General features: G+C 48.3%; 1 protein-coding gene across 1 annotated transcript in view; it reads left to right on the top strand.

Annotated features, from left to right (window-relative positions):
* Positions 1-24,271, top strand: part of LOC149861526 (hydroperoxide isomerase ALOXE3-like) — a 35,860-nt gene that overhangs the window by 8,802 nt on the left and 2,787 nt on the right. Inside the window, exons 2-11 of the mRNA XM_090052451.1 lie at positions 6,875-7,079; positions 7,319-7,400; positions 12,727-12,849; positions 15,885-15,988; positions 16,393-16,565; positions 18,696-18,839; positions 21,021-21,224; positions 21,905-21,991; positions 23,736-23,905; positions 24,070-24,191. Coding sequence (XP_089908577.1) covers positions 6,875-7,079; positions 7,319-7,400; positions 12,727-12,849; positions 15,885-15,988; positions 16,393-16,565; positions 18,696-18,839; positions 21,021-21,224; positions 21,905-21,991; positions 23,736-23,905; positions 24,070-24,191 — 1,414 coding nt within the window. The remainder of the gene's footprint in view (positions 1-6,874; positions 7,080-7,318; positions 7,401-12,726; positions 12,850-15,884; positions 15,989-16,392; positions 16,566-18,695; positions 18,840-21,020; positions 21,225-21,904; positions 21,992-23,735; positions 23,906-24,069; positions 24,192-24,271) is intronic.

Consider the following 24,271-nt stretch of genomic DNA (forward strand, 5'->3'; position numbering starts at 1 on the left):
TTATAGATCAAGTGGGAAGGATGGCAGGTGGTTGTAGGTATATTGTAGTAGGTTTCTGCAGGGTATGGGGGTATCTTTCAAAGATACAGTCTATTTTTCTGCTGGAGTGTCCTTGCTGGGTAAAGGCAGTTTTCAGTTTGGCAAAATGGGTGTTACTAACATTGTCCTCAGAGGAGATGCTGTGGGTCTGAGGGCTTGGCTCTAGATCACTGCTTTTTGGTATGCTTTGGGTGATTTTTGATTCTGTGGATGTAAGTGTGGTGGTACATGGGGTTCTGTAGATAGTGAGTACGGCTGGGATGAGAGTTGGGATCACTGCAGACCCTGGCACCAAGAGGGTATCCATCTCTGTCAAAGTTTTTGCACTTCCTCAAGATTGTAGTAAGTCAATTGTCATGAAGGGTTTTGCAGGGGGAAAGACAAGCTGGAGGCTGGTGCCATTGATTCCAATAGAGGAATAGTTACACCAGCTAGTAGTCTATCTCTATTGTCTTTGATGGGGCAACCCCCACACGCACTCCCTGAGAATCTGTCCCCCTTCATTCCATCAGTACTAAGTTTTGCTTAGGTTAGCTGTGGATCTGAGCCAAGTGACTCTTCCCCCCCAAGGCCACTGTACTGTGCTGGCATACATTTGTAATATGTGTAGACATGTCCCTAATTTCACTGTACTTTGCTCAAGTACCACCCAGCATGCTGCACTGTATGCAATGTATCCCTGACTAATAATGCCAGGTCCTAGGTGGGCTTATAAAAGCTAGACAGAGTTCTGGGAAGCTGTGTGTTCACTACCACAGCTAGTTCCCCACCCAGCTGGATTAAAGTTGGCATTGGCTGTGTAGGCTGTTTTCCCACATTCGTCTTGCTGAACTATCATTGTTTCAGTCAAAATGTTAATGGGTTTTTTCTCCAGAAAGTCAGACTGGGACAGGACAGCATGGCAGAGAGGCATGATCTTTCATAGGTGACAGCCTACTCCCTTAGATGCTATGAATGGACTTGTGGAAAGCAGGGGGGGACTAAATAGAAGTGAACATAAATACAATGGATAAGGAGAGGGGGCACTGCTGGGAGAGATGAAGGTGGGTTGAGCTGGTGGGTTGAGCTGGGAGAAAAAAGGCAGTTCACTCATTGAGGGACAATGAATGAATCCCAGATGGATGGGCAAATCTAGACTTTTGAAAAGGGGAAGGTGGGGGAGTAGTGCTAGGGTTACCGTACGTCTGGGTTTTAATGGACATGTCCTCTTTTTGGGTCCTCCCATCTCCATCCAGGCTGTTTTTTTAAATGTCACCAACTGTCCAGGATTTTGCTATGCTTATCACAGAAGTTTTCCCCAGCAGTTCCTAGCTTGCCCTAGCAAGGGGCTGCTTGGGGCTGGGGGGAATGGGGGGCGAGAGATTGGAGCTGGGGGGGATCACGTGCATCAGCCTGGCTGCATACACACACGCATGTGTTGGGTATGCAGCCAGGCAGGGTGGTATGAGCAGCCCTGGCAGCTAGATGCAGATAAGTCTATGGAGGGCAGAGGTTGGAGGGCCAGGACTTAGGGACTGTCCAGGGGGGCAGGGTTGTGTGGAGGGGATGGGTGTATGAGGGGGGCAGGTGCCTGCTAGTGCTGGGAGAAGCTGTCTGGGTGCTGGGGCTGTAGCAGGTTGGAGGAAATGGAGGAGGCGCCTGCCCCTCCAGCATGCAAAGGGGGCAAGTAGGCCCTCTGGGGGCAGCAGGGAGCTCCATGGACAGGCCAGCAGCACTGAGGCTGGTGCCTGTAATCTCGGGGTGGGGTGGGGGGACAGCCAGGATATGCTGCAGGGCTGGGGGGAGCAGGGGCCTATGGGTCAGTATTGAGGGGCACTGGCAGGGCTGGGGGGGCAAGGGGCTGTGGGTCAGGAGTGAGGGACACTGGCAGGGCTGGGGGGCATGTGGCTTAGGAGTAAGGGAACATCAGGGGGGCAGGGGCCTGGGTTGGGAGTGCAAGGCACAGGCAATGCCAGGGGGCTACAGGTTGGGAGTGAGGGGTATCATCAGGGATGGAGGAGGGCTGCAGGTTAGTAGTGAGGGGCACCAGCATAGTCTGAGGGGGTACTGTGGGTTGGGAGTGAGGGGTAGCAGCAGGGCTGTGGTTTGGGAGTGAGGGGCAGGGATAGAGCACGGGCATATCACTGCCCCCCCACAATCATATTATGCTCCCCCCTTGACAGGTGTCCTCTTTTTGAAACTGGAAATATGGTAACCCTAAGGGATGCAGATGGTGTGGTGCAGTCAGGCAGTCATTCAGTCTGTCCTGAGACCACACTGACTGTTGGGGCATCTTCAATATAGCAATAACTTTCCTCCATTCTTCCCAGTCTTTTGCAGTCCTTGTACAATCAGTTAGTTTTAATCCCATCCAGTCTTTGATGTTGTCCTACATCTTGTCCTAGGTCCTCTTTTTTTTCACTCATCCACAGCACCCTGCAGGATACTGTTGGCAAGGGTGCCAGGCCTTCCTGTTACATGTCCATACTACTGCATGCTTCTTCTTCTTTCGAATTCAAGTAAGGGTTTATATACGCCGACCTCCTGTCTGTTTTGATCTTTCACAGATTCATTTATTCTATGTGCAGTATAGGGTGGGGCTTAAGAAGACTTCTATGCATACATTTCAAAGGTCTCAATTTGCTTTTCCAGTGCCCTAATGAGTATCCATAGGTCTCACAGCCATAAAGAGTTACTGAAACAACAACAGCATATATCAGGTGGAGTTTCATTTTCATTGTGATGTTATTAGTCCAGATTTTCTCCAGCATTGCTCGTTGTTCAGTGATGATGTCTATTCTTGTTTTTACTTCTTTTTCTGATGTAGCATCTTATCTGATGGTTCCTCCAAGGTATTTAAAGTGTGTTACTTTTTCTAGCTTCTCATTACCAATTTTTATTGATGCATTATCATTGCTACTGGCTCATGTTACCATTACGTGGCTCTTCTACACACTAATTTCCATTCTATATCTCTTTGTAGCCTTATGTAGCCTTTGTCTTATTTCCTTAAGTTATTTCCTGGTGTGGTACATCATCACATATAAAATAACTCACATTCTTCTCCAGTTAAAAATAAAGTAGAAGCTTTACTAATATGCTAGGGACCTAGGGCTAGCAACCTAGAAGTTTACTAATACACTAGGAACCTAGGACTGTATTATTCAGTGTAAGATTGATGCAAAAACAAATGTAACTTAATTGTAATGAGTTAAAAATAACCCGCAGGGATGTGGAATAGGAGCTACATTACCAGGGGACAGGAGAATTGCAGAACAAAGGGTGACTTGTTTGGTGGAACATCAACACCATTAAAAAGAAGAGAAGGTTTGTAACAGGCTGGACGGCATAAGCTTGCAGCAGCTTGCACACTTCCAGCTGTACGAGCTTGCAGGTTGGCAGGGACTACAGCCCAGTTGAAGGCAGCAGTGCTTTTTGCAGGTTGCCTAGGAAAAGTTGGCCAGCTGCAGAGGATAATTAGCTGGCCCACAAGAAAAGAAAAGCCTGGTGGGTAGAGGCAGAAACAGTGACAGGGGGCTTGTATACCTGTGGCCCTTTTAAGAAGGATTAGCCTAAAATCATCATATTAAGGGCATGTGTCCACGTGCACATGTCCTTATTTCACCTTTAAAATGGTGACTTTAGGCTAATCTTGTTTAGGCTTGCATAGCTAAGTCACATTAGCCCACATGTAGCTGCTGAATGGACACATACCATATGAATACGCATTAGTGTGGCTACATGTGGGCTAATGTGACTCTAGCTATGTAAGCCTAAATTTAATGCACCTTAATATGCATTAGTGTGTCCATGTGTGGACATGCACCTAAATTGCCTTAATGCACCTTAAACAAAGGTGCATTAAGTTTAGGCTCACGTAAATCCACATGTGGACACACCCAGAGAGAGGAAAGGGAGAGGCTGAGGGTGAGGGTGCTTGGTTAGAGGTGGCAGAACTGAGCCAGGGACTCTTACAAGAGACCCAGGGTGGCAAGGCTGGAGGCAGCAGTGCCTCAAGGCTACGAGAGAGGACACAGTCGAGTGAGAGGAGGACTGTCTCATGGTGCTGAAGTAGCATTGGAAAGCTGGCAACGCGTTCTCAGGGCCTGGAGAGGCCCCAGGACTGTGAGGCCCCCTCTGTGGACTATGTTCAGTTGAGCACTGATTGAAGTAGGAGGCTTCCTGTGGGGCAAGTGTGTCTAGGAAAAAAGAAAACTATTTGAGATAAGCAAATCCCTGAACCCGCTATAATGTTGTTAACAGGGAAGAGGCATCTTGGCGATGAAAGGCGGCAGGCCTCTTCGCAGTGCGTTTTCCCACTCGGGGGTTGTCGACATGGGTCGGGGAGGGGGAGGGAGAGGACAGGGGGCCGTGTCTCCAAAGAGTAAACCTTTGTCTCTGCTTCCCACTCCACGCTAGGGACCACGGGGTGCCGAGATAAGGGTGATCTTCCCAACCTTCTGCCCAAGCAAAGACACTGGCCATTGTCATCACAAATTGATAACTTCTCAGAGCTGGGGTGCCTGCCCCGCTCCCTTCCCCTTGTTTCTCTGAGTGACTTAGCTAGAGCCATGTAGTCGAGGGGCAGAGCTGGTTCTTCCTTCTGGTTTCATGTTGCATACTTGGGTTTTTTCAGGTTGCCTGGCCAAAGAAGGGTGCTGTGTGTGGGGAGGAGACCTTGGGCCTGGTCCCCAGGGCACAGACGCCTGGATCGAGGAGGTGTCCCCCACCCCTTGACCTCAAGCACGTGCCCTCTTCAGCAAAGCTGGATAGGAAGCATCTTGGCAGCCGGGTCCTGACCACCTGGCAAGTATATGAAGAGCTTAAACGCTGAGAAGGGAGAGGAGCTGTGTGGGGTAACTAGAGAGGACCAGCAGGCATTGGGGGAGTCCCTGTTCCCCCCAGCACCACCAGGAGTGACCAGGAATAGCGGTCACAAGCTGGCAGAAGGTAGATTCAGATTAGACATCAAGAGGCGCGACTTCACGGTCAGGGCGGCTAGGATCTCGAACCAACATCCAAGAGAAGTGGTGCTGGCTCCTACCCTGGGGTTCTTTAAGAGGAGGCTGGATGAACACCTTGCTGGGGATGTTTGACCCCAGTACTCTTTCTGCCATGGCAGGGGGTCGGACTTGATGATCTGCTCAGGTCCCTTCTGACCCGACCAACTATGAAACTGAAACACCTGTGAAATGAAGAGTTTAGAAGTGATCAGGTAGATTACAATGAGCCACGAAGTCAAGTGACTCCTTCACTGCTGCCTGATTAGAAATGCTGCTGCCACTATCTGGCAGTTGCTTTTAATCTTTAGGTGGAGCAGGAATCAAAAAGGGTGTGACTCCACCCAGGACACCCGTCCGGGATCCACCCCTCCCAAATGTTATGTGAAAAAGCAAGTGACTCACGAGGGGACTGCTGACTGACATTCACTTAAATATGTGATGGGACCAGATCCCTAATCCCAACAATAACACCTCCAGCCATGCAAAACATGCATGGCACCCTACTTTCAGGTGCAGGGGAAGTGTGGGAACCTGGCTCTCTTTGCACCGGTAAGCACAAACCCGGGTGTCGAGTGCAGCTATACAGTCCTGCGTCTGGGACTGCCTAACAGCTGATTGGCAGTCTTAGCACACTGGCCACACATGCAGTTTGAGGCATGATGGAGACCAGCCACAAAATTACTACACACATTTCTGTGGAATAATTTTGTGGCTTATTCCCCCTTTCATTGTGCTGTTCATTGCATGAATGTGTGGTTGGGCCACTGTTTCATGTGCAATTAGATGGCTAATTGCTACTTAGGACATGATTCAATGGGTTATGCTAAGGGCATGCAACCAGGAAACAGCAATGAACTCATTGTGCTTCTGTCAGTAGCTTTTGACACCTCTGATTTTCATGTTGCCAAGCTCAGTGTTTCCATCACATGGCTGCACATACGTGTACAAGGGTGGATTTAGGGGGCGAGGGGGAACTCCCCTTTCCTGCTCTACCCAAAATTAAAAAAAAAGAAACTTCCTGGGACAGGCAGTGGCATTTGTATTCAGAGAGCACTGAGCCAATTTGACGTCATGGCTCATTATCATCTACCTGATTTATGATCACGTCTCTTCATACTGTGGCTGTTAACAACTCTCTCTCCTTTTAAGTGGTCTTGATGTTCCACTGGTCAAACTATCCTTTTTCTGCAATATGTTCTCTGTTAGCCACTCCTGGTAATGTCCCTCTTCTATTTCAGAGCCCTGCAGGCTGGTTTTAGCTCTAGCTAAAAAACCTCTTAACTTGGGTGTGGTAATATTAACTCAGGTGTAGAAATTACTGACAGCAAAGTATTGGAGGCACTGTTAAGACACCCAAGAAGGATAGAGTTTTGTTTTACAAATTGTAATAAGAGATGTGCATTTAACTGTATGACTACACGGCTAGCAAAATATCTTTTGACTATTTTGACTGTTTTTCCCTAGTTTCTTGTGTTTGTTAAACTTAGCCTAGCAAATTACTGAACATTCCAGTAAAGTTATCTTATTTTTCACCTTGATCATAAACTGAATCATATAGTGCTAGGCCCCTAGCCTATTAGTAAAGTTTCTCATTTTTCTTTAACTGGAGGAAAATTGTGTATTGTGCTTATATTTTCTGAATCACTGCACTGTCTGCACTCCTTTTTTCAAAGTCCTAGATCCTCTCACATATGTATACACCTGCAGGAAAGCACATTCAGCTTCTTGAAAGCTTGGGACTGGGACGATGATGCCCATAGACAGCAGCCAAAGTGTGGCAGTTCTCCTGCTGGTCTGTCCTCCCCTCTCCTGCTCATGCACACGGCTTTGACTCCTCCCTGTTCTCTCCTCAGGTGAGCGAGTACACAGTGCCCTGTGAGAAACCCCTGGGTCCAATCCTGCTCATCCGGGTCAGCAAGGAGCCACACTGCTTCTTACCCGAGAGTATCTGGTACTGCAACATCATCCGAGTGACATCCCCTGGGGGAGAGACCTACAATTTCCCCTGCTACCAGTGGATTGAGGGCTACCGCACATTTGAACTGCCTGAGGGGACAGGTAGGATACCTGGGCATGTGCCTGGACTCCTGGGTCCCATTCCTGCCACTCACTTCCCAGTGTGAATTTAGGCAAGATGCTTCCCATCCAATGGATCCTGGTGCCTGTTGTCCCCACCCAAAGAAACTGCTGCTCAGTGTATTGAATCCTGGCACCAAGGGGCCCTGGCTGGTACGGCATCTGCAGCCCAATTCCCCCAGCCTGTGGGTCAGGGCTCATGCTCTCTCTCTTCTCTCCAGCTAAAACTCCTGGTGATGACACCCATCCCCTCCTCCAGAAGCATCGCCAAGAGGAAGTGGTGAGGCGGAAAGAGAGATATCAGTGAGTGGTGGGTAAAAGGGGTGGGTTGGGAGATCTTTTTCCCACAGATGAGGGTGGGTAGGAGAAGTGAAGGAAGGGGTGGTGCAGGAGGATTGCAGGACTCCCTGGGATGTCTCTTGGGACTTTTATTCAGAGAAGGACGAGAGGAGCTAAAGCAAGTTCCTCCAACTATACACCTGTTGTTTGGGATATTAGCAATGAGGCAACATCACCAAGAGCAGCTAGCCACAGCAGAGACTACATGGACATATTCACTAGGGCTGTGCCAAGCTTCGGTCCCTGATTTGACTAGGTGGCGATTTGGCCTGATTTCGTGGCTGAATCTCTGAATTCAAATTGAATCAGGAGACCCTTTAATCTCTGCAAATTGAATTGGAACCCTTGGAATTGATTTGGAGAGATTTGGAAAGATTCAGTGATTCAGAAACAGACACAGCTTTAAATGTTTTTTCTACGTACCTGTAGGTACCAGGCAGCTCGTGAATGCTGTGATCTGGGGCAGATGGAGCGTCTCACAGGAGTGTGGCGGGCTCCCCAGCGTGCTCAGCAGCAGACCTGGAAGTGGACCAGAAGCACTTCCAGTCCACTTCCAGGTCCACTGGGGAGTGCACTGGGCCCCCCCCCCCCCACTTCACCCCCTAGGCTCGGTGACTGGTGACTCCTGGGTCTGGGAGGCACCCAGGGTCCCCCCATAGCCAATCACTGAGCCCCCCAGCAGACCCCCAAGTGGGTCAGAAGTAATTCCGGTCCAATTCTGTGTTTGCTGCCGAGCATGTGTGGGGGCGTCCTGCACTCCTGTGGGATGCCTTATCCACCCCAGCATCACAGCATTCATGAGCCATGCCTGGTACCTCGAGGTAAGTAGAAAAAACATTTAAAGCTGTGTCTGTGTCTGAATCGCTGATTCTCTGAATCAGCGTCAAATCTTCAGATTCAAATTTGGCTGAATCAAATTGGAGACAGTGATCCGAATCAATGAATTGAATCACTGTTCCCAATTTGAGTTAAATCTGAATTAAATATGGCCCGTTTCGCACACCCCTAATACTACTGAATGGCAAGGTCTCGGGTATCTCAGAATCTGTCCTCATGGTTTAAAATGAGTCCCAGACTCTCACCCCTATGTCTTTGTGTGGAGCAGTTTTATACTGCTCAAGTTCAAATTTATGTATTTCCATTCCTTTTCTCTGAGAGAATTATCTCTTAGTCAAGGGAGCAGGGAAACTGAGTCATGACTTGTGACCATTGCTCTTTCCTGGGGTTGCCTCCTCATTGGCAGTGGGTACGATCATTGGCCTATGCATTTCTGCTTCCTGAAAACTGTTTCTCACCATCCAGTGTCTCGCATGCTAATCACTGTGATTCAGACTGAGCTGCTTCTGGGATCAGAGTATCTGGGAGGAGGGGAGATGTAGGGCACCCCCAGTGCCACAACAAGGGGTAGGAAGGTGGCGGGGCTCATATCTCCTCTACACTGGGATTGATGCCCAGCTCTGCCCGAGACTTGAGTGTGACCTGAAGTGAGTCACTGCATTTCTCTGGTCTTGGTGCCTCACCAGATGCTTTGTGCAACTAGGTTGTGAGCCTGAGGCCAGGAACTGTCCCTACAAAGCAGCAAGTGGTGCCCTGATCTCAGCTGGGGTTCATCCAGTGCCTGGCACACTATAAAAAGCTGTATTCCTTCCACCTTTCTTCTCTATGGTGGGATGAGCAGGGCAGGATCTAACAGGGGTGCCCTTTGCATATAAAGGTATATGCAACCTTTGTATGTTCGAGGGAATGCCCCCCAGCAGCTTTTTTGAATTTAGCGGCAACCTCTGTGAATACAGGAAGAATAAACCCCTCCTTTTCTCTGTGCTGGAGAGACAACCCTTTGCCTCAGTGCATGAAGTCCAGGGACACCCCGGTTGAGAACCGCTGGGCACATCTACATGCTCATTAATGCACAGTAGTTACTGTGCATTTAATTTAGTACTTCTGTAATCAAGGACTAAATAAATGTGCAGCAACTAGAGTTACTGTACAGTAGGGCTGGTGAACACTTTTTTAGTGATGCTACTGTACAGTAGCCTAATAATACTGCACGGAGGCATATTAGCATGGTTTGTGCTATGACGTGATACTGCACAGTGTCTTATATCGATGCATCCACTGTTGGACTATAAAAGGAGAAGCCCTGACACATATTGTTATGAAATGTGGATGGTTGTTCACAGTGGGCACATCTATACATGAAATTAATTTGAAGCAATAAACTCCAGCACAGTGTACGCCAGAGTTTATTGCTCCCAGGTGCAGTGTTTACAAGTGTGCCCAGGACTGCAGCATGTTGACCTGGGGTGGTGCAGCCTCAGCTGGCAGGGGCTCTGGGGGGTCAGCTTGCCAGCCTGGAGCTTCTCTGACCTGGCCCAACATGCTGGGAGGGGCTAGCTGGGGTATGAGAGTGCTATAGTGAGGGCTTTCTGGCAGGCAGCCCCACAGTGTAGCAGTCTGGGGCCTTTGTACATGGCATGCTTTTTGCTCTTTTTACTGCAGCAATGGCATGGCTGTTTGCATGAGCAGGTTTTCTGGATGCTGTAAAAGTCTTTCTGGTGCATTAAAGTAAAACTCCTTGGACATAGTTTAGTTTGGCTTGCTGTGAATTAAAGCGTCGTGTCCATGGATTCATTGCGTGCAAACACAAAGGCACTCAAAGACATGTAATGAGCCTCTTTGTCTACCAGATGGCACTGCAACTTTTTAGTAGTTCACCCCTTTGAATTGCTTCCACTTTTGAATTGTGTCCACTTTTTTTTCTTGTGCCATTTGCTGACTCTGTGTTCCCACCGCTGTGTGGCATAGCACAGGGAAGGGGGCCCCAGGCTAGGGAGCCAGTGCTGGATTGTCCCATTCACCTGCAGCGCCAGCTGGGGCCTGGGCTTAATTTGTTCAAAAATCAAGTGTGTACAAACACTGATGCGATGTTCCAAAATAAAAAAATTTAAACTTTATAAACTTATTTAATTTAATGAGGATTAAACCCCATGGTGTGTACAGGTGCCCCTGGTGTCCCAGCCAGCCCCAGTTACCATCTACAAGTGCATTGCAGTAGAGTAAATGAATCCACTGTAGAATAGTACTTGTGTTGGGCACTACTATCCTGCAGTGGAGTTAATTAGTTTTTCTGGCCTCAGAGCACCGCTCAAGTAGACAGTGACACTTTACTACAGATCTAATTAGGCAACTCTGCAGTAAGCATTGCATGTAGACGCACCCAGTAAATTACATTTAGCTCTTGATATCTTTCATAAAGTCCGCTGAGGTCTTTTCCCCCTCCATGCACTTGCTTCAACCCCTCCCAGACAAGAGGATTGTTCTTTATTATTGGTGATGTTTGTATCCAGATTCTGCTTATCTTTAGGCTGTCATGTCACAGTCACTGCCATGTGGAAATGCCCTCCTCAAGCCTCTGTTTTCAGGAGATGCAAGTGGGGTTGGACAAGGAAGAGCCAGCAGCAGGAGGGGGCACTCCTGCCTGCATTATGCTCCTGCCACATGTTACATATATTACGAAATTAATTGGTAAATTGTGCAACAAATGTAGACCCACCACATATGCAAAGAAAGACTGGCTCCACTTACAAAAGACTTATCTCACAATCCACTGTTTAATTGCACAATACATTTAGACCAGCCACATGCACAAAGTAATTATTATGCCAAAAAAATGTCTGCCCAGCTATAAGAAGAGCCAGCCATCTACAAAGGTAGTGCCAGAAAACGTGTAACAACTTTTTGGATGGTTTCTATATAGTTTTAATTTGGAGGTGTGGCAGGGTCCTTAGGTTTATCTGTTTAACCCCTTTACCCACCACTACTTACAGATAAACCTAATCCAGGCAGGAGAACCCTCTCTGCTTGCAGCCACCTCCTGGTCTGGCTCCACACGTGCTTCCTAGAAGCAGAGGCATGCAGGGTATTTTCACCTCACTGTGGGAGTGGTGGCAGCAGCATCTGTGGCCACAACCCACTGGTAAGGGTCTCGCGGCACTCTGTGGTTGAGAACCACTGCTTTAGAGGACTGTCACATGCATCTCTGGCTCTCTGTAGACTCAGGCAGCATTGTTACTCCTGCATTCTGAGCTTCACCCCCTCCTTTCACATCAGCCCCTTCTCTCTGCCGTCCTGACAAGCACTGTACTTGGATAGGTTAAATGCCCTTCCTCATTCCTCTTACTAGACAAGTGGCTCTGGCACATTTAGAATAATAGAAAAATCATAGATTCATAGAAGATTAGGGTTGGAAGGGACCTCAGGAGGGCACATCTAGTCCAACACCCTGCTCCAAGCAGGACCAGCCCCAACTAGATCATCGCAGCCAAGGATGGAGAGTCTACAATCTCTCTGGGTAACCTGTTCCAGTGTTTTACTACCCGCCTCATGAGAAATTTCTTCCCAATATCTAACCTAAACTTCCCTTGCTGCAACTTGAGCCCATTGCTCCTTGTTCTGTCATCTGTCCCCACTGAGACCAGTCCAGCTCCAGCCTGTTTGGAACCCTGCTTCAGATAGCTGAAGGCTGCTATTAAATCCTCTCTCGGTCTTCTCTTCTGTGGACTAGATAAGCCCAGTTCCCTCAGCCTTTCCTCATAAATCTTGTGCCTCAGCCCCCGAACTGTTTTCACTGCCCTGCACTGGACTCTTTTCAATTTGGCCACATCCTCTCCAATCTGTACACACCATTTCACGGCATTAAATTGTTTGAAGTATTAGGATCCCAAGGGAACTCCTACAATCCACAATGTCAAAAATGTTTTGACTTGTGGGTTCTTTGCAACAGAAGAATTGCTCTCTTATTTTTCCATAGTCAAAAAAATGAATGAAAGCCAAGAGCTGGCATTTTCTGAGAAACACCTGGAGTCTAATGAGGGCTGTCCTCAGTCTAAGAAGTTTAATAACTGTTGAATTAAGGCAGCAGACTGTTAGTACATTGTGCTGTTTGTGCATGGGCTCAAGTCCCATCCTTATCATGTGTTTCTTCTCGCAAGTCCATATGGCAACTGGATTTGATTTACTTGCTTTGTCTATACCAAGGTGGAGGTTCTGTTGTCCAAACATCCCTTGTCTTGCCACAATAATTTTGAGATTTACCTTTACCTGAAGGCCTTATTGCTCTTTCTGTCTAGCTGAGACTCAGAATGGTATTCAGGAGGTGGTGCCCCTTCTCTCACAGGTGGGCATGGTTGAGGGGACTGGGTGGAAACATCACATTATGAGTACCTAGGCCAGTTTCTAGGCAGAATTAAGGTTCAGCTTTAATTATCCTTTCCTTTTCCTCCTTGGGCAGGTGGAAGGAGTACAGCCCTGGAATACCGTGGTGTGCCAACGTTGACAGTATTGTGACAGCTGAGTTCAATCTCCAGTACTCATTCCCCAAGGCTGCTGCTTTCTATGGGCGTGGAGGTGCAGCGTAAGTGGCAGGATATGGGTAACATCTTCCAGATTCAGTGCATACCATATTTTCTTGCATATAACACTCACTTTTCCCCTGAATAGCAGCCACTGGGAATTGGAGTGATCATTATATTTGAAAAATATGGTAAGAGCAGTGTGTGCTGCTTACTGGGCCAAAGTGAAAGTAAAATTTGCAAGCATCCATGGAGAGCAATGCATACTGTATTTTCTTGCATACAACAGACACTTTTTTCCGAATACCAGCTGCTGGGAATTGGAGTGCTCATTATATGTGAGAAATACAGTAAGTGGAAGTAAAGTCTGCAAGGATCCATGGGGAGAAAAACAATAATCAGGTGCTGACTGGTTACCTTGCTGCTGTTACTTAGTTACTTACACCAAGGAAAGATCTTTTCTCCACTGCTTCATTTTGCCTTTCAAAAACAAGGTATGGATCTTATTCCAGGGAATGCTGTGTGGGAGAAAATGCAGTGTATATATCATAGAGTCACAGAGCATGAGGGTTGGAAGGGACCTCAGGAGGTCATCTCATCCAACCCCCTGCAAGACCAGCCTCAGCTAGATCTATCTAGACACATCTCAAAACAACCTCCAAGTATGGAGGGTCCACAACCTCTCTGGGTAACCTATTCCAGTGTTTTACTACCCTCCTAGGGAGAAAGTTCTTCCTAATATTTAACCCCAACTTCCCTTGCTGCAACGTGAGACTATTGTTCCTTGTTCTGTCACCTGCCACCGCTGAGAACAGCTGTGCTCCATCCCCTGTGGAACCCCCCTGCAGGGAGTTGAAGCCTGCTATTAAATCCCCTCTCAGTCTTCTCTTCTTCAGACTAAAGCCCAGTTCCCTCAGCCTCTCCTCGTAAGTCATGTGCCCCAACCCCCAACCATTTTTCTTGCCCTCTACTGATCTCTCCAAGTTGTCTACATCCTTTCTGTGGTGGGGGTCCCAAAAATGTCCACAGGACTCTAGTTGTGGCCTCACCAGTGCTGAATAGAGGGGAGGAATCATTTCCCTCAATCTTCTGGCAATGCCTTTACTAATGCGATGCTCCAGGATGACATTAGTTTTTGTTGCAACAAGGGCACACTGTAGGCTCATTCAGTTTATTGCCCACTGTAACCCTGAGGTCCTTTTCTGCAGAACCGCTACTTACTTCTGAATCTCAAAGCTTCCAGCACCAGGACATGACATAGCCCCAGGGCAAACTGATCTATGAGCATGGAGCAAAGACTTCATGAGTGCACCTGCAGCTAAAGAGTTACTTGCAAGAAGTGGGAATCTATGAAGTTAAGAAAAGTTAGGAAAAGCTTTCGTTAACCTTAACTCTGCCCTGCACTCCAAATGTAAGAGTGCTTATACACATGCAGAGACGCTGCTCCAATGTGCTGTAATTACAGTGCATCGGAACAAACTTGACTAATCATTGTATAGCACACTATAGTGAGATCATACGGGTGGCTGTATGGGTGGCGCATTGCTATAAGTGGGGAGCGCACAACTGTGGTGATGTAGCTAGTGATCATGTGTAGACCCGTATGATTGCACTATAGTGTGCTATATGGTGATTAGTCAAGTCTGCTCCAATGCACCTGGCTGGGGTCTAATGACCCCTCCCACCCCCAGTGCTCATTCCTGCCCATGGCAGGAGGTCGGACTCGATGATCTGTCTAGGTCCCTCCTGACTCATTGATTCTATGATTCTCTGAATTGAGTCTGCTGAAGTGTGGTAATTGGTGTGCTCCATCATACTCCAGTGTCATGTGTATCAGCATCTCCATGCTAAAAAATGGCAGCAGGGGTGGTTTAACGAAAGCTTTTTTGATGAACTTTAGTTAAAGTTCCCCTGCCACCATCTGTCAGTGCAGGGACACTGATACATGTAATGTTTTGAGCACTTTAATTAGAGAGACTCTCAGAGCTGCTCTAATTAAAGCACTCCCCCCCACACCACTCCTAGAACACATGTATAAATGCCCTAAATGTGCAAAATTCCAGCTTTAACTCTTCCTTGTGGTCCAACTTTAACTGTCATCCTGAGTGTCAGACTGATTGCCACATTTGGAGTCAGGAAGGGATTTTACCCCATGGTGAAATTGTTATGGACTCAGATGGGGGGTAGGAGTTGCCTTCCTCTGTAGTGAGGGACATAGGCCTCTACCTGAGATCTCTTGAACATATATTAAGCACTTTTTTTTATAAGCAGGATGTTGGCTGCTGTGATCCCTAGCTTTACCTGTGGCAGGTTTGGGTGTCTTGTGTTGGGTTAGGGTTGATGGTAGTTTTACAAAGAGTTTAGATTATGGATTTGTATAGGATGGTTTGGACAGGGATGATCCTGCCTAAGGTAGTGGGGTGGACTAGATGACTTCTGGAGGTCCCTTCCAGTCCTACTTCTCTTTGGGCATGTCTACACATTGCCATAAAGTGATGTTGTTACTGAGCTGTGCTTTAGGACTTCCTTTTAGAAGTTCTAAAGCACAGTGTAGTAACCACCTGTCCTACACTGTGCTGGTGGTGCATGCTTAGATTTCCCTGCTACATTGCTATAAGTGGGGAGCACACCACTGTGGTGATGTAGCTAGTGATCACATGTAGACTCGTATGATCTCACTATAGTGATGTAATGCATCAGTATGTTGTCGTAGGGTGACATGTAGACAAGCCCTTTGACTATGACTTTCTTTTGCACATGGGTCTTATTCCATGTTAAAGGGCCTTCCCCCCAAAAAACGTCTACATTTTATCCCCTTCTAAGCCCCTCACACAAGTGACTTTGAGTAAGAGATGATGGAAATTACTGGATCAAACTTTCTCCCATGAAAAGAGTGATTTGCCAAAAAAATAAAGGTTTTGCTGTAGTTAGGGAGGCTCATATGAGCCTAGCTAGCTAGCCGGCTAGCTGGAGATAGAGCTAAAGAAGATTTGTGAGAAACGAAAGAATAGATGGGAGATTGTGGGCATGGATGAACAGATGATGCTTGTATAGACATAGTGTCGCAGGGGTTCTGAACTGGTGTCCTGTTCTACAGGGCATTTGAGTCCAAGTTGAAGGGCTACCTGGACCGTCCGTACTCTTGGAAGACACTAGAGGACATCCAGAAGATTTTCAGTTTCTTTCAGAACAGCGTCTCTGGTAGGTGCCACCCCACAGACCCCAGCGGGTGGCTGAGAGCCATGCCCAGAGCAGTAGGCAAATGCTGGCATGGGTGCCAGATTGTGGCACATGATGGCATTTTGCTTGCATGCACACCTCAGGGCAGATGGCAGGGAAGGTCTGAGCTGCTACAATATGAATCGGGCCCTACTCGGCTCCCCTACTGTCTGCCTTTGGCAAACCAACATCTTACAAATTGAGATTGTGAGAGTTTGGAGTACTCTGCTCAAAAACATTGCTGACCCCTGCACTAGACCTCACACCCCGCCCAGCACCAGGGATAGAAGCGAGGAGTCCTGCACTCTCCTCTAAACTCCAAGATTTTCTACTGTGGTAGAGCAATGGCTTGTTACTTAAAGATTGTCATGTGTCTGTGTCCGCAGAGTATGTGGCCAAGCACTGGAAAGAAGATGCTTTCTTTGGGTACCAGTTTCTGAATGGGGTGAACCCCATAGTGATCCAGAAATGTACAAAACTCCCAGATAACTTCCCAGTGACCCAGGAGATGGTGGCCATATCCCTGGGGAAGGCCACAAACCTCTCCAAGGAACTTCAGGTAAAAGAGGTCCTTCTGACACTCAGCACCTGGCTGGTACTCCACTCACGTCTGAGGAAGATTGCCCTTTGAGAAAGGGACCCTTCCCAGCCTCACCTTTCTGCTTATGCTTGGCTGCTTCTGGGGATGGCAGTCTGCTTGCACTGTTGATCCTGTCCTACTGACCTTAATGCTTCTTGGTGAGACCTTGGCCCTTTGCACCCTACCCTAAATTATTTGGAGTACAGCTGCGGTCTAAGTGTTCTCCAGCAGGCCCCACACGAAGAAGTGGCTATACCTCAGTGATGGATGAGGGAACCCAACCTAAGAAGTGGCTATTTCTCAGCACTAAGTGAAGGATGTCAGAATAAACACATGCCCTGTATTTACTCATGACCACATGCATCTCCCTCCACAAAATTATCCCTGCAAAAGTATGTGCATGAAGGGGTGTCTTATAAGACACATTGTGCTCTTCATGCATGGATTCAAGTCCCATTCTTGTCATGTCTCCCTCCTTGAAAATCCATATGGCGACTGGATTTGATTTGCTTGGTTTGTCTATGCCAAGGTGGAGGTTCTGTCCCTGCAAGCCTGGGTTCAAGTCCCATCTTCTCTTTTAAGACAGAATCATAGAAAATTAGGGTTGGAAGGCACCTCAGGAGTCACATCTAGTCCAACCCCCTGCTCAAAGTAGGACCATACCCAACTAGATCATCCCAGCCAAGGCTTTGTCTAGCTGGGTCTTAAAAACCTCCAAGGATAGAGATGATTTTTCTTCATTGGAATAGAAGCATGGAGATGCTCTGTTCTAATGGTTGCCCAAATGGTTCCCATGTTTCTCCAGTCCTGCAGGTTGAAGGGCCAAAGCCAATGTTAATCCTTTCACAGTTGCTAAGTCAGTTGTAGTAGCTATTGGCTGAGTCCTGTAGCTTGTGCCTGAAGCAGCAAATGAGCTGGCTCAGGGCATGTCCATAGTGTCTTGATGTGGCTTGTGGTATGGAAACAACTTCTACAAAGAACTATTTACAGTAAAGACCTAACAGTCCTGGCACTGCCCCTCTGGCAAAGGTCTGGGGCCCTGCTACCTCACCCATGCTGTCTCCTGGGAAAGAATGCTTCCTGGACACTGTTTCCAGGAGGTCTTTCTCCATGTCACACAGGCAGCCATGACCCTGGAAAAATCTCCCCCCCTGCCCCTGCTACATTCTGCCTTGAAAACCAAAGCATGAGTTTTATAAGAGGTGTGTGGTCAGCAAGAAAATATGGTAAAACCACAATATGGCCCATGGGCCAGATTTAGCCAACCAAGGGAAAAAATCTGGTCTGCAGTGGGTCACTTAACCACACCTAGCCCAGGCATGGGGGCAGCCCAGGCCATGGTGCAGGCAACTGGTCCTGCCACTCCTGGGCACATGGTGGTGTGGGGAGTGTGGGCACAGTGGCCAGACACAACTTCCCTGCTGCCCCTGTGGTGGCAGGACATTTTGCCCAGCTGCCACTGACGGTTTGCTCTACACCCACTGCCAAGAGTGCTGAAGGGAACAGGCAGGTGGGGTCTCCATGGACTCACTCGGGATCCCTATTCACAGGGTGTGCTGAGCCAGACACGTGGGATGGGGCTGCGGGTGGGTGGGAAGTGGCACCTGGCAGCAGGACAGGAAGGTGGGGCCAGGATCACAGGTGGTGACAGAGCAGGTCTGGGGCTCAGGGAGATCTGCGATCTGCTCCCCATCTGTCCCTGCCTGTGGAACTGGCACCCATCACAGGGATGTGCTCTGCCCTGTGCTGTCACTGCCTTGTGATCTGGACCCTGCCCAGCTGTCCTGCTCCTGGCCCATGGCTCCATCCCAACCACCCAGCCAAGGGTGCCTTGCCTGCAAGGGCTCCCAGCTGGTCTCCAGGGAGATCCTGACTGCCCATCTGCTCTGTCCACTGCTCCTGCTGGTGGGGGCGAGGTGGACAGGTTGCATAGGATCAATTATCCCCCCCAGCCCATGACAGATCACCAAAACTCCTTAAGTAGCCCTCCAGCCTCCAGAATTGCCCACCTCTGTCCTACGCAATGCTGTGTACTGCTGAGATCCTGTTGTGAGGAACCTCATGGTGCAGATGGGTGAGGCACTGACTTTGCCTTGGTCTGCTTTTCAGAATGGGACCATCTACCTTGCCAACTACAAGATCTTGGAGGGCATCAGCACTACTAAAGTGAATGAACAGCAGCAGTACATTGCCGCACCTTTGTGCCTGCTACACCAGAAACCAAGTGGGGAAGTCATTCCCTTAGCCATCCAGGTGATGAGTTTTTCTGTGCTCTGTTGTGCACAAGAACCTCCATCCTTGAGCCTCCCCCCTTGGATCAGTCTTCAAGGACAAAAAAGCTTATGGTTATTGTCGAAGTGGTCAGAAGCCTGAACAGTAATATCCTTCTGTCCACAATTCATTGAGCACTGCACAGTTTGACAGATTTTGCCTGGTCCTGCACAGACACTGACTGATGGGGGCTGAAAGGGATGTGGAATTATGTTTCTGAATACCTTTGGGCATTTTTACATATGCTGCGGGACATTGTGCTGGGTGCTTTGATTAGTGAGCTGTACTAATTAAAAGTACCTATGTGCCATGTGTATCAGCATCGCCACACATCCCCGCACCGAAAAAATGGTGCTGGGGTGCTTTGAACTAAAGCTTTTTGAACACGTTTTATTTCAAAGTACACTGCCACCATTTTTTCAGCATGGAAGAATGCTGATACATGTGATGTGGAAAGCTGCTAGAGTATGTCAAGTTTTGTGCTCCAGCAGACTCAATTAATCAAGTCTGCTTAGATGTGCTGGATTTACAGCACATTGGAGCAGGCTCCATGCATGTGTATAGGGGCCCATAGATATCCTAGAGAAGTGAGGCTGGCAGTGACTTTCAGAGGTCACATCTAGTCCAACCCCTGCTTGAGGCAGGATCAACCCATAATCTAAACTCTCAGTAAAACTGCCATCGACCCTGTCATAACTCAAGACATCAGGCCTGAACCTACCACAGATGAAGCAGGGGAATCACAGAAGCCAATGTCTTACTTCTATAAAAAGTTGTTAACGTACTCTCAAGAGATCCCAAGCAGAGGGCTCTGCCCCCCACTAAGGAGGAAGGCAAAACACCCCCAGTCCCTACCAATTTGGCCAAAGGAGAAAATTCCTTCCTGACCCTGAATGGAGGGACAAGACCCTCTAGCCAGGAAACTCTGGCTTGGGTCCTAGCAGGAGCATTGGTCCAGCAAAATCATCATCCCCAGCCTTGGCTGCAGCCAAAACTCAACTGCTCTGAAGAAAGTTTAAAGACACCTTGAAACATGAGTCAAGTGTGCCCTGGTTGCCAAGAATGGCATACTGGGAGCATTGCAAGAAGATTGAGAGAAGTAATTATTCCCCTCTATTCAGCACTGGTGAGGCCATGTCTGGAGTACTGTGTCCACTGTGGGCTCCCCTTACAGAAACTATGTGGACAAGTGGGAGAGGGTCCTGCGGAGGGCAACAAAAATGGTTGTGGGGCTGGGACACATGACTTCTGAGGAGAGGTTGAGGGAACTAGGCTTATTTAGTTTGCAGAAAAGAAGACCGAGGGGGATTTGCTGGCAGCCTCCAACTACCTGAAGTGGGGTTTGAAAGAGGATGGAGCTAGACTCTTTTCAGTGATGGAAGATGAAAGAATGGAATGGACTACCGAGAGAGGTGGTGGCATCTCCTTCCATGGAGGTTTTTAAGATCCTGCTACACAAAGCCCTGGATGGAATGATCTAGTTGGGGCTGGTCTCACTTTGAGCAGGGGGTTGGACTAAATGTGACCTCCTGAGGTCCCTTCCAACCCTCATTGTCTATGATTTGATTCAGTAGAAAGGGTGGGAGGGGGGAACCCGAAAAGCCCAGAACCCAAAAAGCTCCTAGTAGTTATGCCTATATCATCCCCAACCAGGGGCTGTCCAACCTCTTCTTGAACACCTCCAGTGACGGAGACTCCACACCGTTCCTAAGCAGTCTATTCCATGGCTTCAGTGCTCTAACAGTGAAGAAGTTTTTCCTGATATACAACTTAAACTTACTTTGCTATATGAAGGAGGGGTTTAGGTTTGAGCAACCCATTGGCCTGACCTGGGGAGATGTATGTGGCTGTAGGTCTAATGTAGGATTAGAGGCAGGAGAACAGGCCAGATGGATCCATGGGTCCAAGCCAGCATAGGAGAAGAGAGGGATACTGGGCTGCATGGTCCTGTAGGTTGGATCCAGGATTTGGGAAGGGGAAGAAGACACTAGGCCTTTTGGCCTAACCAGAAGCAGAAGTTTTCACCACTTTTAAAGCTAGCTGCAAGGGCAGGTTCATTTCCATGGTGATTCCCATGATCCATCAGGGTGCAATGTCCTTCCTGGTTCCAGGGATCTGGGCACAGCAGCAAACTTCTCTTCTCTACCTTCCCTCTACCTCCAGCTAAGCCAACACCCAGGCCCCGACAGCCCCATCTTCCTGCCCAGTGACCCTGAGTGGGTCTGGACTCTGGCCAAGACCTGGGTGAGAAACACTGAGTTCCATGTCCATGAAGACGTGGCCCACCTCCTCTGTGGCCACCTCATCCCTGAAGTCTTTGCCATGGCTACGCTGCGACTTCTGCCCATGTGCCATCCACTGTACAAGGTGAGGTCTGGGCATGGGAGAGGCCAGCAATCCTGGGTCCTCCTGGGGCATCTGTGGGCTGCCTCCAGGTGGGGGTCATTCTCTGCTAGGCACTTTGCCTAGATGGGGATGCTCCCTGACATGGGGCATGTCATCCCAGCCCTGGAGATGGATGTTCAGCATGTGGACTAAGCATGGCCAATTGTGTTTGTTCCCTGCATGCTGTGTCCCAGATGTGGGTTGTCTCCAGATGTGCCTATTGAGGGAGGAAAGGGACAGGTGTCCCAGTTGTATCTAAATGTCGGGGAGTATCTCAGATGTGCACACCTGTGCTCATCCTTCCAATGTTCCCATAGTGTGAGTGTCTCCAAGGGTCTCGTGTGCCTATCCACGTATGTCCACATGGGGCTTGCCCTGAGGACTCAGCTGTATATACATGTGTGTGTTCCAGATGTACTCAGCTCAACACAGCTTTGTGAGTGTTAGAGATTTCCAGGTGTGTGTGTGTACACATGTGTGCACATGTGTTTGTGTTAGAGAGAGTGGGGGGAGAATCAGAAAGAATTCCAGAAGTGTCAGTTGTTCACATGTATCCATGAATCAGAGAGGCTGGTCCATGCTCTCCACCTAGTCATTATGGCAGGGAGAAAGGATCATTTCCTTTGCCCCACAACCTTCCCCTCCCACCTTCTCTCTTACAGCTCCTGACCCCTCACATGCGCTACAACATCCACATTACCATCCAGGCCAGAACCCTTCTCCTCAGCCCAAGAGGTGTGTTTGATCTGGTAAGAAGGGTCTCTTTGACAAATCATCTCTATGTCTCCATTCAGTGCTCCTCTCCTCATTAACACATGGAGGAACTGAGGCACAGAAGGAGAAAGTGACTTCCCCAAGGTCACCTAGCTGGCCAGTGGCAAGCTGGGTAGAGAACTCAGGTGTCCTTCTTGCTTATAGTCCAGCGGGCTCTCCACTAACTTGACCAGACAGAGGAGGAAATAAATAACTTTGTTTTAACTCAGAGTTAATTAAAACCCATCCCAAACTCCACCCATAGAGCCTCGCTGTCATTCAGTAACTCCACCCTGCAGCTTTGCTCCCAAAAGGGAGAGGAGGACTGTTCAGCTGATCATGTGCAAAGAAGATTTGCCTCTTCAAAGTGGGCTCGTGTTGCCTGAAAAGCAATTGAATCACTTTATGCAAATGGCCCAAACCGTGTGAATGGGCCCGGCTGTAAGGCTCATGGCATTTGGATAGAAAATTTCCATTGAAAAAGTTATCAACATTTTTGAATGAAAAAGACCTGCTCTTGGCAACCTTTTGGCATTTCGTCAGGGCAGTTTTTGGGCGGTTAATTTTTATTTGCTTTATTATTTCCTTATCTCCCCCCCACCCTTTTTTCTCCTGCTACTTCAGCTCATTTCCTCTTCCTTGTTGCTGATTCTCAGTAGTGTAATTCAGATGGGGCAACCAGGGCAGCAGCTCCAGGTGCCAGCTTGGAGAAAGGTGGAAAAGCCACAGCTGCTACTGTGGCCACAATGGCAGCATTTGCCAATCAGGAGTTACCATTGCCCCAAGTGCCCCACTGCCCTGTTACATCTCTGCTGATTCTTGTTTTCCATTTTCTCCTTTTTCATGTTCCTCCCAGGGTTTTGTTCCACTTTCTTAGCTTTTTTGTTTTCTTTATCATTTTAATAGTTCTTCTTTATTTATGTTAGGGGTCAACTGGGATATGGGCAGTCATGGCTTGACAGTACAGCTTCATGTGTTCTGTTGAGTAACCTCAGGAATACTGAAAGATCAGGTGCTTATATCCAGGCACCTACCCCCATGCCCTAAACTAGGGCTACCTAGGCCATTCGCAGTGAGGCCCACTCCAATAATTGGGACCAGTTGGAGGCTAAATCCTGCCTGCTTCCCTGCCCCAGATTTCTTTCTTTTCCCTGTCACTTTCTTCCCCACCTTCCCTTCCCCCTCCCCAGTTTCCCCCTTTCTCTTTGGACTTTTTACATTTATGCCATGTTTTTCTTCATGAATACCATGCCATTAACAGGGCATGCCTACACTTGCTTTTATGCACTGCTAAACTTAATGCACATTATTCTAATGCACATTAAGGCAATTTAGGTGCATGCACTAATGCACATTAACACAGGTGTGCAAACTGACTTGGGACTATAGTCCCAAGTCAATAGACACACTGCGTTAATGCACATTAGCATGTCTATGCCTTCACTAATATGATTTAGCTATTTGAGCATTAATTTGATACCTGCTTTATGCAGGTAGCAAATTTAGGAATGAATAGCTTTAAATCACCATTTTTAAGGTACATTAAGTGTGCGCACGTCTAGACATGAGCCTTTAATGCAACTTAAATTGGGCTAATGTGCATTAAATGCACATATGTAGACATGCCTACAAGCTTTCAACACTTTGCTCTCCCTCCAACCCCACCATCACCCAACCCTTTCCCCCCAAAGATAGGGCAATGATGACCTGACTTCTGGGGGCATGTGCTCTGTTTCACAGGCCATAGCAACGGGGCGTGTGGGGCTGGTCGAGGTCTTGAGTAAGGCTCTGAAGAATATTTCTTACACCACGCTGTGCCTCCCTGATGACCTTAAGGCCCGTGGGGTTGAGACCCTCAAGAACTACTATTTCAGAGATGATGCACTGAAGATCTGGGAGGCTGTGGAGAGGTGAGAGAAGGAGGGAGGGCTGTGTATGTGGAGGGGAAAGGGGATAGATGGGGCTGTCAGTGCTGGGGTAGGGGACATCAGGCATTTAGTGGATTATTCCAACCCCCGCCCCCCCCCAGTGAACCTTGGGCTCTTGACTGACCCAGTCCCTTGTTTCTCCCCAGCTTTGTCTCTGGTATCATTGGATACTACTACCCTAGTGACACGCTGGTGCAGGAAGACCATGAGCTACAGGCCTGGGTTGGTGAGGTCTTCACTAAAGGCTTCTTGGGCAGACAGTCCTCAGGTAAGAAATGGAGGCAGGCCCTCACACATGGCAAGTGACCTTGAGTTCTGCCTTCAGGGTCCCAACAGCAAGGCAGAGCT

This window comes from Crocodylus siamensis, chromosome 6, assembly GCF_052110815.1.
Source record: "Crocodylus siamensis isolate JL-2025a chromosome 6, ASM5211081v1, whole genome shotgun sequence".
Classification (NCBI taxonomy): domain Eukaryota; kingdom Metazoa; phylum Chordata; order Crocodylia; family Crocodylidae; genus Crocodylus; species Crocodylus siamensis.